This window comes from Babylonia areolata, chromosome 4 (assembly GCF_041734735.1).
Source record: "Babylonia areolata isolate BAREFJ2019XMU chromosome 4, ASM4173473v1, whole genome shotgun sequence".
Classification (NCBI taxonomy): domain Eukaryota; kingdom Metazoa; phylum Mollusca; class Gastropoda; order Neogastropoda; family Buccinidae; genus Babylonia; species Babylonia areolata.
Window position 1 is genome coordinate 22,897,275 of NC_134879.1, and position 14,464 is coordinate 22,911,738.

General features: G+C 41.7%; 1 protein-coding gene across 1 annotated transcript in view; it reads left to right on the forward strand.

Moving 5' to 3' along the window:
- LOC143280965 (kinesin-like protein KIF28) overlaps nucleotides 1–13,143 on the forward strand; it is a 56,659-nt gene extending 43,516 nt beyond the window's left edge. Inside the window, exons 16-21 of the mRNA XM_076585806.1 lie at nucleotides 81–167; nucleotides 853–1,004; nucleotides 4,107–4,373; nucleotides 5,701–5,870; nucleotides 8,817–9,008; nucleotides 10,094–13,143. Of these exons, the coding sequence (XP_076441921.1) occupies nucleotides 81–167; nucleotides 853–1,004; nucleotides 4,107–4,373; nucleotides 5,701–5,870; nucleotides 8,817–9,008; nucleotides 10,094–10,248 (1,023 nt within the window). The 3' untranslated portion in view covers nucleotides 10,249–13,143. The remainder of the gene's footprint in view (nucleotides 1–80; nucleotides 168–852; nucleotides 1,005–4,106; nucleotides 4,374–5,700; nucleotides 5,871–8,816; nucleotides 9,009–10,093) is intronic.
- Nucleotides 13,144–14,464: the final 1,321 nt, after the last annotated feature.

Here is a 14,464-nt window from a genome sequence, read left to right on the forward strand (position 1 = left end):
GAAGTCCAGTTTTTTGGGTTTTTTTTTTGGCAATAATGTAGACAATTTTTAAGTGTCTTTAATCTGTTGTTTTTTTTCAGAATGTGGATTTTGATGTGGAAGCTCGACCAGGGGAGAAAACGACGGAAGTGTTTTACATCAGAGTGTATGACCGAGACATCGGCAAGGTGAGCTGTCTGTCTTTATTTATTTTATTTTATTTTTTTATTAGGCTTTGCGTGCGGGGGTCTCTTTATCTCACTCTCTTTCTTCTTCTCTCTTTTTCTTTCTTTCTGTTGTCTTCGAACCCACGCCCTCACGGACTCTCTATAAAGGGAAGCTGAGCATCTGTACTATTGTGCCACCTTCTTCAGTGAAAAGACCAGTTTCAGTTTCAGTTTCAGTTTCAGTAGCTCAAGGAGGCGTCACTGCATTCGGACAAATCCATATGCTCTACACTACATCTGCCAAGCAGATGCCTGACCAGCAGCGTAACCCAACTCGCTTTGTCAGGCCTTGAGAAAAAATAAATAAAATACAATTAAAATAATAATAATAATAATAATAATATGATTAAAATAAATAAATAAATAAATGATAATAATAATAATAATAATAATAATGATGATGATGAAAATAAAATAAATAAATAGATAAATAAAATAAATAAATAGATAAATAAAATAAATAAAAAAAAAAGAAAAAAAAAAGACATAAATAAGCAAATAAATGTTAAAAAAAAAAAAAAATAAATAAATAAAAAAGCGGACACACATTCACACATACACACACACATGCATAACAGATATGCACCAAACATGCAGCATGCAGAAAAGACCAACAAGATGACAGTAACCGCTGCTGGTTTTCCAGGAATGGATCTGGTCAAAGCGGAAGTTCGAGGACCGGAAGATGTTGATGGACCAGCTGTATGAGAATTTCCTGTCCACCGGCAAAGCTCCAAAGTTGAACAAGAAGAACGACCCTTTCCATGATGCAGAGAACCTTGATGTGTACCTTGGAAGGTGAGGACTGTTACATACAGCATTCAGTTTTCTGAACACAGAATCAAAAAGTTTCCAGTTCGCTTGTGTATTTCGCTGGCCTTTCATCGCCTTCATCAGCAAAACCTGATTCAGGAAAGTGTTGGGTTGGACGGGCGGTTGGTGAACTGAGGTCACGGCTGTATTAAACTTGTCAATACAGAGAGTCTGTGAGGGTGTGGGTTCGAATCCCACTACTTGCCCTTTCTCCCAAGTTTGACTGGAAAATCGAACTGAGCGTCTAGTCTTTCGGATGAGACGATAAAGCAAGGTCCCGTGTGCAGCACGCACTTGGCGCACAGAAAAAGGACCAATGGCAACGAGAGTTTTATCCTCTGGCAAAATTATGTGAAAGGAATTCCACTCTGATAGGCACCCACGGCCTGACAAGCACGTTGGGTTACGCTGCTGTCAGGCATCTGCCTAGCAGATGTGGTGTAGCGTATATGGAGTTAATAATAATGAAATAATAATAATAATAATAATGGTATTTATATAGTGCTGAATCTTGTGCAGAGACAAATCAAAGCGCTTTCGCACCAGTCATTCACACGCATGCATAACTCTAAAACTGTAGAAACTAAAGACAAGGAAGAGGCAGGCAAAGGAGGCTATTTTGGGAAGAGGTGGGTTTTAAGGCCAGACTTGAAAGAGCTGAGTGTGGAGACTTGACGAAGCGAAAGAGGAAGTTCATTCCAATTGCAAGGTCCAGAGACAGAGGAAGAACGGCGACCAGCAGTCGAGTGTTTGAATCTGGGTATGTGTAAACGGAGTGGATCCGAAGCCAATCGTAGTGAGATTTGTCTGAATGCAGTGACGCTTCCTTAAGAGATTGAGACTGAAACTGTTATAACTTGGAGCGTGTTCCAGACCAGTGTCCTTGTTGAGGCTGGGGCTTTCTAGTCACTGTTTTCTCACAGTCGGTCTCTGTTCACTCACAGTCTGTCTCAGTTCACTCACAGTCTGTCTCTGTTCACTCACAGTCTGTCTCTGTTCACTCACAGTCGGTATCTTTTCACTCACAGCCTGTCTCAGTTCACTCACAATTGGTATCTTTTCACTCACAGCCTGTCTCAGTTCACTCACAATTGGTATCTTTTCACTCACAGCCTGTCACAGTTTGCTCACAGTCGGTATCTGTTCACTCACAGCCTGTCTCAGTTCACTCACAGTCAGTCTCTGTTCACTCAGTCGGTCTCTGTTCACTCACAGCCTGTCTCTGTTCACTCACAGTCTGTCTCAGTTCACTAACAGCCGTTATCTGTTCACTCACAGCCTGTCTCAGTTCACTCACAGTCAGTCTCTGTTCACTCAGTCAGTCTCTGTTCACTCACAGCCTGTCTCTGTTCACTCACAGTCTGTCTCAGTTCACTCACACCATTTCTCTGATCTTTCAAAGTCTGTCTCAGTTCACTCACAGTCTGTCTCTGTTCACTCACAGTCTCTGTTCACTCACAGTCTGTCTCTGTTCACTCACAGCCTGTCTCTGTTCACTCACAGTCTGTCTCTGTTCACTCACAGTCTGTCTCAGTTCACTAACAGCCTCTGTTCACTCACAGTCTGTCTCTGTTCACTCACAGTCTGTCTCTGTTCACTCACAGTCTGTCTCAGTTCACTAACAGCCTCTGTTCACTCACAGTCTGTCTCAGATCACAAACAGCCTCTGTTCACTCACAGTCTGTCTCTGTTCACTCACAGTCTGTCTCTGTTCACTCACAGTCACTCACAGTCTGTCTCTGTTCACTCACAGTCTGTCTCAGTTCACTAACAGTCTCTGTTCACTCACAGTCTCAGTTCACTCACAGTCTGTCTCAGTTCACTAACAGTCTCTGTTCACTAACAGTCTCAGTTCACTGACAGCTTGTCCGACGCAAGACAGAAGGAGAGGATGGAAGCTCCAAGACCATTGATAAACCACAGCCACATCTGATGTGCAGCTGGCTTTGTTTTTGACATACATTTATAAAAGATTATAGGGACCTATAGTCTTTCATGGCTGATGGGGCAGTGAGTTCATATCCACTTTGTCCAGGGGCTGGGGTGAGGAAGGTGGGGCCCAATCCTCTCCTTCTCATTCCGCCGTTTTGAGCCCCCCCCTCCCATCCGAACTCGGGTACCCCATTCACACCCTGGGTGGAGTGAGGGAAATCTGGAGTAAAGTGCCCTTTTTCCCAGGCACACAGCAGCATGCTGAAATGGGTCCTCCAGCCCCGCTTACTGGCCAACACTGGACCAGAAGTCTTCTGGATTGGCATATCTTCTGTGGATTACCCACAGATAAATACAGCATTGTATTTGTATTTGTATTTCTTTTGATCACAACAGATTTCTCTGTGTGAAATTCGGGTTGCTCTCTCCAGGGAGAGCGCGTTGCTACACTACAGCGCCACCCACTTTTTTTGTATTTTTTCCTGCTAGCAGTTTTATTTGTTTTTCCTATCGAAGTGGATTTTTCTACAGAATTTTGCCAGGAACAACCCTTTTGTTGCCGTGGGTTCTTTTACGTGCGCTAAGTGCATGCTGCACACAGGACTTCGGTTTATCGTCTCATCCGAATGACTAGCGTCCAGACCACCACTCAAGGTCTTGTGGACGGGGAGAAAATATTGGCGGCTGAGCCATGATTCGAACCAGTATGCTCAGATTCTCTCGCTTCCTAGGCGGACGCGTTACCTCTAGGCCATCACTCCACTTTGATTCAAAGTACATGGACATACTTTGATGTAAACAGACGACCAATAGCCGAGCGGTTAGAGCGTTGCACTTTCAATCTGAGGTTCCAGTATCGAATCTCAGTAAGGGCGCCTGGTGGGTAAAGGGTGAAGATTTTTCCTATCTCCCAAGTCAACATATACGCAGACCTGCTTAGTGCCTGAACCCCCTTCATGTGTACACGCAAGCAGAAGATCAAATAGCATACGTTAAAGATCCTGTAATCCATGTCGGCGTTCAGTGGGTTATGGAAACAAGAACATACCCAGCATGTACCCCTGCCCCCTCCCCCCCCCCCAACATCCCCTCCCCCGCCCCCGAAAAAGGGAGTAAGTTAATTCAGCAGACACTGTTTCACTGTTTTGCTGACAGGTGCAAAGTCAGTCTGCACAACATCGCCCACCATATGCCCACGGATGATCATGTTCGAGTCTACGACTTCAGAGGGAAGCAGGTGGGCTGTCTTCACATCCGACTCACGCCGGCCACCAGTGAAGGAGAGCTACTGCAGGGAGCTGCAACAGGCTTCAGGGATCCCAAAGAACTGATCGGCAAGCCCCTGCATCTCAAATGCGTCTCACTTCGCTTCTCGAGTGTTCTGTGGGCAGCGGCGAGCCCACAGCGAGCCGTTTATTGCAAGTAAGTGTTTCTTCAGTGGTACGTCTTTCGCTTTGAGTGATGTTTGTTGTAAGTGTTTCTTCAGTGGTACGTCTTTCGCTTTGAGTGATGTTTGTTTTAAGTAAGTGTTTCTTCAGTGGTACGTCTTTCGCTTTGAGTGAAGTTTGTTGTAAGTAAGTGTTTCTTCAGTGGTACGTCTTTTGCTTTGAGTGATGTTTGTTGTAAGTGCTTCTTCAGTGGTACGTCTTTCGCTTTGAGTGAAGTTTGTTGTAAGTAAGTGTTTCTTCAGTGGTACGTCTTTTGCTCTGAGTGATGTTTGTTATAAGTAAGTGTTTCTTCAGTGGTACGTCTTTCGCTTTGAGTGAAGTTTGTTGTAAGTAAGTGTTTCTTCAGTGGTACGTCTTTTGCTCTGAGTGATGTTTGTTATAAGTAAGTGTTTCTTCAGTGGTACGTCTTTCGCTTTGAGTGATGTTTGTTTTAAGTAAGTGTTTCTTCAGTGGTACGTCTTTCGCTTTGAGTGAAGTTTGTTGTAAGTGTTTCTTCAGTGGTACGTCTTTTGCTTTGAGTGAAGTTTGTTATAAGTAAGTGTTTCTTCAGTGGTACGTCTTTTGCTTTGAGTGATGTTTGTTGTAAGTAAGTGTTTCTTCAGTGGTACGTCTTTTGCTTTGAGTGAAGTTTGTTATAAGTAAGTGTTTCTTCAGTGGTACGTCTTTTGCTTTGAGTGATGTTTGTTGTAAGTAAGTGTTTCTTCAGTGGTACGTCTTTCGCTTTGAGTGATGTTTGTTTGTAAGTGTTTCATCAGCGGTACGTCTTTCGCTTTGAGTGATGTTTGTTTGTAAGTAAGTGTTGGTTGCTCTCTTTGTGGGTAAGAAAATTCAAAGCCACAAATTTTGAGCGGAATGTGTGTGTATGTGTGTGTGTGTGTGTGTGTGTGTGTGTGTGTGTGTGTGTGTGTGTGTGTGTGTGTGTGTGTGTGTGTGTGTGTGTGTGTGTGTGTGTGTGTGTGAAGCAATATTTGTTATAAGTTGTGTATAATATTTTTAGGTCATTATTTCTTGTGTGTCTGTTTGTCTGTCTTTGTTTGTGTATGAGAGAGAGGGACAGTAAGAGAGACAGAGTGAAACAATAGAACAGAAAAAATTATGTGTCCTATTATTCAACGTTTACATTTTGTTATTCAATAGCGTTTGAAATTCATCACCACAAAGCACATTTTTTTTCCATTTCCTGAGGAGAAAATATGAATTCAGAATACGATTTTAATGATTTTTTTTTTTTTTTCAAAATGACATACCAAAAAAAACCCCAGCTGTTTCTTGAAAATGAAAACTGAAAACTGTGATGTGAGGGCGTGGCTGAGTGGAGGGGAGAGGGAGGCGCAGACGACAGACAAAGTGCCTGGAGCCGTCAGCGGCACCTTCAACACGACCTTCACCTTCACCATCAGCGAGGTCACTACGACCCAGCTTGACCTTCTGCAGAGTGGGCGTCTGGTGCTGGAGCTGTGGGGGGCGGACAGTGAGGGTTTGGGTTTTCTTTGGGTTGGGTTGGGTTGGGGTGGGTTGTGTGGGGTTGTGTGGGTTGGGTTGGGTTGGGTGGGTTGGGTTGGGTGGGGTGGGTTGGGTTGGGTTGGGTTGGTTGGGTTGGGGTGGGGTGGGTTGGTTGGGTTGGGGTGGGTTGGGTTGGGTTGGGTTGGGTGGGGTGGGGTTGGGTGGGTTGGGTGGGTTGGGTTGTGTTGGGTTGGGTGGGTTGGGTTGGGTTGGGTTGGGTTGTGTTACATTACGTTGTGTTTTGTTATGTTACGTTATATTATAGGTATATGTTATTTTATATTGCATTATGTTATGCTGTGTTTATTATGTTTCACACACACACACACACCCACACACACACATATACACACACACACATATATATATATACACACACAACCATCGATCTATCAATATATCAGTCTGTCTATCTATCTATCTATCTCAATCTATCTATCTCAGTCTATCTACCTATCTGTCCATCTATCTATCTCAATGTATCTACCTATCTGTCTATCTATCTATCTATCTATCTATCTATCTATCTCAATGTATCTACCTATCTGTCTATCTATCTATCTATCTATCTATCTGTCTGTCTGTCTATTTATCTATCTAAGGTTAAGATCACCACACCAGAAACTTTTACTGTTGTCAAATACATGTCCATTTTATTCATACATTCATTTTTATTCATTTACACACACGCGCGCGCGCGCGCGCACACACACACATCTATCTATCTTTTTTTCATTACTTTCTCAATCTACTGTCTGTTCTTAAAATTTCATGTTTTGTTTATTTGAAAAGAGACAGAGAGAGAGAGAGAGAGAGAGAGAGAGATGAACATGTATTTGACAACAGTAAAAGTTGCTGGTATGCTGATCTTAAACCTTGCCATTGATGGAACCCAGACAAGAAAATGCAAGATTATGAAAGGCAGGAGTGCAATAAGAATAGATTGATGTACGGACAGACAGGCACACTGACAGGGCTGTCATTGGTTGAGTTGTGTCATTGACACGTGAAGTCATGGATACGTAGCAACAAAAACAGTACTGCTGCTGACACATGGCTTATTGTATATATGTACGAGGGTCATTCAATAAATAAGGTGAATTTTTCGGTCTAAGGACTTCTAATACAGATAGAAGCTTACTTTTTTTTTTTCAACGTAGTCTCCCAGCACTGTCACACACTTTTCCCATCTGTGCACAAGCTTCCGTATTCCCTCAGCGTAAAAATCTTTGGACTGAGATCTCAGCCAGTCGCTCACAACACTTTTGACTTCAACGTCACTTTCAAACTTCGTGCCTCTCTTTAAATAATTTAGCCCACTTGTAGACATTTTTTCGGCTGAAACATGTGGCACCATACACAGTTGACATTCTCCTATGAATTACAACTGGTTTGCACCCTTCAGCAACCAAAAACTTGATAACTGACCGCTGTTCAATCCTGGAGCATGCTTCTTGGTCGGCCATCTTTGTTAATCGCCAAAACTCTCAAAGGTTTTTTTTAATCTGCAAAACAAATTAAATCCATGTGAAAAAGAAGTAAAACCAAAAAAAAAAAAAAGAAAAAGAAAAAAAAAGTAAGCTTCTATCTGTATTAGAAGTCCTTATACTGAAAAATTCACCTTATTTATTGAATGACCCTCGTACGATAGTCCGTCGTGTCCCACTTTTACAGGAGGCATCTGCTGTCCCGACTATCTGGGCTAGAATTTGATTATGGTGGAGAATGTCTTGCCCAGGTTACATCCAAGTTACACTCTTATGGCCAAGAAAGCGTTAGGACAGTTAGCGATGGGATGGTCCCCAAAGGCCAACTAGCCACCAAGGCCGCAGCACTGAGGGCCAGTGCAATCTTGCCTCCTAGTTCGAGAGTCACAGTCCTTCACAAAAGACTAAGCTATAAATGACATCCCACTGCAAAACCATTGATCGTACAGCTCTCGCTTGCACTTTTGAACGTAGTGGTAACTGCACACAGTGCTTCTGACACGTTGTGCTGATGCCACATCGCTCCATCGACACACACCCAATTTATCGTGTATTATATATCATATGTGTACAGACTTTTCCCCATTGAACCTAAGGTCATTTTATTCAATATATAGTCAACCATTTTGGAGGATTGTTTTACGTTTTCATACTTGTATGCCACTGGAAATGACAGTTGTGGAAAGAAGACACCCAATCACTTAGAGTTTTCAGTTTTACAAATCTGTATGCATTGGATGATTATTCCCGTTTCATACTCCAAATGCCGTGGGAAACAGTAGTTCTGAAAGTGGACACTGTCACGTAAAGTTCTACAGATTTGTTTGCATTCTTCTTCATCCTTTATTATTATTTTTTTTTAAACATTTCTTTCTATGACCAGCTTGCCCATCAGTTTCAGTTTCAGTTTCAGTAGCTCAAGGAGGCGTCACTGCGTTCGGACATATCCATATACGCTACACCACATCTGCCAAGCAGATGCCTGACCAGCAGCGTAACCCAACGCGTTTAGTCAGTTCTTGAGAAAAAGAAAAAAGAAAAAAAAGGTGAATAAATAATAGATAAGCTTACACAAATAAATAAATTAATAATAACAATAATGTTAAAAAAAGGTGAATAAATAATAGATAAGCTTACACAAATAAATAAATAAATAATAACTATAATGTTACAGGTAGTAGTAGTAGTAGTAATAATAATAATAATAATAATAATAATAAATCAATAACAATAATAAATAAATAAATAAATAAGATAACAATGATGATAAATAAGCAAATAGATGTAAAACATGAAGACACACATTTTACATATACACCCACACATTTGCATAACAGATATGCGCCGAACATGCAGTTTCACAGATATGAAAGCACAGTTAAATACATATAAACGTACATGAGTTCTTTCTTTTTTCCCCCTTTCAGACCCCAGTCTGGCAACCCCATCAGCACAGCCCTCAGTGTCAGAGGCAGAGTCCCAGCAGAGGCCCACGGACACAGGACACAGCTCTGATGGGGGCGGCGTTGTGTTGGATCTGGACCTGGCCCAGGACCTCAGGCAGTTCTTCAGGAACGTTTGTCCCGTGCAGCAGAAACTGCAAAATATTAAAGAGCAAGGTAGCTCTGTCTCTCTGTCGGTCTACCTATCTCTCTGTGTGTATGTATGTATGTATGTATGTATTAATCAATAAGTGTATCTATCTATCTATCTATCTATCTATCTATCTGTCTGTCTGTCTGTCTATCTATCTGTCTATGTCTCTCTCTATCTCTCTCTCTCTATCTATCTATCCGTCTGTCTGTCTGTCTGTCTGTCTCTATGTATGTATGTATGTATGTATGTATGTATGTATGTATGTATGCATGCATGTATGTATGTATGTATGTATCTCTGTCTCTCTCTCTATCTCTGTATATCTATGTATCTGTGTATGTATGTATGTATGTATCTCTCTCTCTCTCTCTCTCTCTCTCTCTCTATATATATATATATATATATATATATATATCTGTCTGTCTAAAAGTCTCAGAGAGCTCCATTCAATTGATGGAGGTGGCAGTCCACGGATTGATATTCTGTGTGTTGTTTACATCATACCCTATGTTGTTTGACATTTTGATTGTTGTTTACATATTTGCCATGTTGTTTACTTATTGGTTATCGCTATGACAGTTTAATTTTCTCTGTGTTATTTTCAGATTCTCTTTGTTAGATTGATATTCTGTATGTTAATTTAAAATGATTCTTGATGTTGTTTACATTATTCTCAATGTTTGGTATTTTCTATGTTTTTACATATTCTCTTTGATAGTTTGATATTCTCAATGTTAGTTTTATGTTCTCCATGTCGTTTTCAAAATTTCTATGTTGTTTATACGTTCTTCGTGAAAGTTTAACTTTCTCTACGTTGTTTACACATTGTCCATGTTGTTTACACATTGTCCATGTTGCCCAATGTTGTTTACATATTGTCCATGTTGTTTACACATTGTCCATGTTGTTTACACATTGTCCATGTTGTCCAATGTTGTTTACATGTTGTCCATGTTGTTTACACATTGTCCATGTTGTTTACACATTGTCCATGTTGTCCAATGTTGTTTACACATTGTCCATGTTGTTTACACATTGTCCATGTTGTCCAATGTTGTTTACACATTGTCCATGGTGTTTACGTTTCCTCTGTGTCTGTGTGGCCCAGCGGGTGAGAACAGTCAGAAGCGAGAGGTTGGAGCCGAGGCCTGGGCAGACTGCCGTGAGCAGCTGCAAGAGGTGGAGAGCCAGCTGAAGCAGTGCGTTGCGTCCCTGAAGGAGAGCGTGAAGACTGCGATCCACCACTCCAAGCAGTCACAGTGACTTGTGGTGTGTAACCCTGAAGACTGCCATCCACCGCCCCAGGCAGTCATAGCGACTTGAGTTGTGTGATCCTGAAGGAGTTTCAGTTTCAGTAGTTTCTCAAGGAGGTGTCACTGCGTTCGGACAAATCCACACACACACACACACACACACACACACACACACACACACACATATATATAGATAGATAGATAGATAGATAGATAGATACACGCTACACCACATCTGCTGGGCAGATGCCTGACAGCAGCATAACCCAACGCGCTTGTCGGGCCTTGAGGGCATGCTCATGTATATTTGTGTACCTGTCAGAGTGAATGGATTTCGTTTTACATAATTTTGCAAAAGTACAACTCTCTCGCGCAATGGTTTTTGTTTGTTTGTGTTTTTTTTCAGTGCGTCAAACGCGTGCTGCACACGGGACCTCGGTTTATCGTCTCATCCGAAAGACTAGACGCTAAGTTTTGATCTTCCACTCAAACTTGAGAGAAAGGGCGAGAGCGGGATTCGAACCCACACCCTCACACCCTCACGGAATCTCTGTATTGGCAGCTGAGCGTCTTAACCATTCTGCCACCTTGAAAGACAGCGTGAAAAGTGCCATCCACCGCTCCAAGCAGTCACAGTGACTTGTGTGGTGTGCGTCCATTTTAGTGGTCCGGCCGTATTCTGCGTATCTGTTGCTGGGTCCTTGATTTAACGTTTGTTCAGCTAAGTGATTTTAGACACGGGGAAAGAAGTGTGTGTGTGTGTGTGTGTGTGTGTGTGTGAAAAGGCGTTTAAACTGTACATATTTACAAAGTGACAGGTCAGAATGGGAAGGGAAATTTGGGAGGAACAAGGTAACAGAATCTAATTAACATGCCATGAAATTTGTGTGTGTGTGTGTGTGTGTGTGTTGTTGTTGTTGTTGTTGTTGTTGTTGTTGCTGTTGGATAACACGTTTCAGCTCTACTATGGGCCAGCGTGGTCGGCTGATGTGTTGGACAAATTGAATGGAATAGATGGATTGGACTGCGGAACGGATTTTGACCCGAACCAGTTTTCTGAGGGGAGAGAATAAACATCTAAAACAATCCGGCACATATTCTGAAAATTGTTCCACTGGGACTGCAGAAGCAAAGAGCAGTCAAAAGTCCTTTGCTATGTGCACTTGAATTTGATCGTAGGATACATGTGATTTTCAACACGGGTGTGGCGCTTATACTGGTGATATTTCTTTTGTCATGGGTGGGCAGACTCTTGCGCGATCGTTTCTTTTCCAGTGTTACAGTTTTCTGCTTCCTCCTTCCGTTTTCGGTCTTTTTGCAGTGATGTCTGAAAACGAAACCATAAGCATAATTTATCGTTTGTTCATTCGTTTTACTTATCTATTACATATATGTTTGTCAGTGGACTGATTTTGTTCATGTATTGATTTATCTACTTATGTAGTGTCAACTGAAATGAAAAAAAATTATTAACCTTAAGTTAAGCTGAAACAAAAATTATGCAATACTTCTTCATCTTCGTTGGTGGGCTGCAGCTCCCACTTTCACTCGTATGTACACGAGTGGGCTTTTACGTGTACGACCGTTTTTACCCCGCCATGTAGGCAGCCATTCTCCGTTTTCGGGGGTATGCATGATGGGTATGTTTTTGTTTCCATAATCCCACCGAACTGACATGGATTACAGGATCGTTAACGCGTGTATTTGATCTTCTGCTTGCCGTATACACACGAAGGGGGTTCAAGCACATGCAGGTGTGCACATGTGTTGACATGTGTAGATCGGAAATACAATGCAATATAAGACTGCATATAATTCAAAATGTTTCATTGTGTAATCAGACTTGAGGGTGGTTGGGGCTTGGTTGATGTGTGGGTGGTGGTGAGTGGAAGGCATGAGTGTCAAAACGTGATAAACGGAAATGATTATATATATATATATATAAATATTGATTGATTGATTGCTGTTGTATCGAAAACCAGATCGGTGTAATCTCTCTACAACAGATTTGTTTATCAGATACACATGTGGCTGATTTACTGATGCACACACGCACATATATGCTTTGTGTATAAAATGCAGATGTTATGGAGGTTGATGAGAGGGTTTGTTTTGGGTAAGATATTATGTCCATTTTTTTTCTGCACTCATATGAAATTGTGCATAATTCAAGTGTTTGCATAATTCAAGTGTTTGCGTGCCTATGATTTTGTGCATAATGATGAACTTTTATTATGTTTTGAACAGTTTGCAGGTGTTTATATAATGTGTGGGCTTGTATGAGAAAGGGGTTGGTTTGTCGTTTATTTAAAAAAAAAAAAAAAAAGTGTGAGCCATCTGTGTGAATATGAAAATGATCACATTTTTCATTCTGAAGGTGTAATCGGTCTTCTGTTGGCACAATACATTATATGGATTTTCATTCTTTTCAATGGCAGTGTGATTGATGTACACACACGTGTATAGTTTGTGTGTGTGTGTGTGTGTGTGTGTGTGTGTGTTTCGCTGTGGTGTGTGTGTGTGTGTGTGTGTGTGTGTGTGTGTTACAGTCAGTCCGCGTTATCAGAGTATTCATGTATTCCTATATTCACCAGCCGGTACATGACTGAACGCGGAAAGTGTCAGGATGTTCATGAATTTCCTAAAATTGCACGGCGGATTTTACATGAATTTTCTAAACTGTTCAAAACCTGTACAAATAACAGACACCTTCAATGCAAACACAAGTTAATATATATATATATTTTTTTTAAATGTGTATATCAGTTAAGTTACTTATTACTTTTTGTATTGAATATGGGCAAAAAGACACTTCCGCCTGGAGTCTTGAAGCTGAAAAGCATCTCAATAGCGAACCAGTCAAACCCAGTACATGATTTTTTTTATGTGAATGTATCTTCTTCAGTTCAGAATCACTGTTGTTTTTTGATGTTCTAGTGTTCTGATGTATGCATTCTAAACATGTATGACAAGTGATTACATCTGTCTGGGTTTATTGTTGCCATAGTGTGAGTTGTTTGTTTGATATGGCAAATGTACACAGACATCGAATATTATTCTTAAAATGCATGCCTCAAGACACACTGGGGCAATTGCTGCGCCAGACGATAGGGGAAAGAATGAAAGTGATTAGTTAAGGTGTGTGGGGGAAAGTGGTGCATGAAAGGTAAATATGAGTTTGTGAAAGAAGAAAAAGAAAGATGTGGGAAAAAAGAGGAGGTTGGAGGCCCCAAATCACTGTTGTTGTTGCTGTTGTTGTTCCCGTTCAGAGGATCACACTGACAGTAGCGAAATCTGCTGACGAATGTGTGTTAGAAAAAAAAAATCAATACAAGACAAGACAAGACCAGACAAAAATCTGTTTTAACGAGGATTAAACATTAGACTGCGTGGCTTCCTTTTCTACGATTCTGCCCTCGGCCACGAAGGGGAAAGAAGAAGAAGAAAAGGAAGAATAAAGATTGAAGGAGAAAGACCCCCCCCCCCCCCCCCCCCACCCCCCCCCCCCCCCCCCCCCCCCCCCAAAAAAAAAAAAAAACAACAAAAAAAAACGTAGTTAAAGAAACAGAAAAAGTTCACATATTAAGTAAAAAACAACAACGAAATATACACTCATTCTTCAAAGCAGTATATAAGCAAAAACGTCAAAAACACTTAAGATTTGAATATCAAGGAGGAAGAGGGAAGAACAGAGTTGGGGGATCGTGTGTGTGTGGGGGGGGGGGGATGGGGGAGCTGAGTTGAGAGACAGAAGAGGACAATGAGACACAGAGAGACAGGAAGAGACAAAGAGAGAGACAGAGACAGAGTGAGACTGGAGTTATTCTGAGCCCTCGAGAGAGACAGAGACTTGAGAGAGAACTGGAGCAACTCTCTCTGTCTCTCTCTCTCTCTCTCTCTCTCTCACACACACTCTCTTTTTTTTTCTCTCTCTCTCTCTCTCAAACACACACACACACACACACTCTCTCTCTCTCTCTCTCACACACACACAAACTCCCTCCCTCACCATCTCTCTCTCTCTCTTTCTCTTTCTCCACCCCACCCCCTCTCTGTCTCCCTCTCTTCCTCTTAACCCCCGTCTCTCTCCCTCCCCCTCACCCCCCCACCCCCACACCTACCTCACCCCCCCCTCTCTCTCTCTCTGCTTTTCTTTGGCGTACGTCCTTTTGTTGACCAACACAATGTCATAAGCAGGCATTGTGGTGAACAGTTGTCGGTGTGTG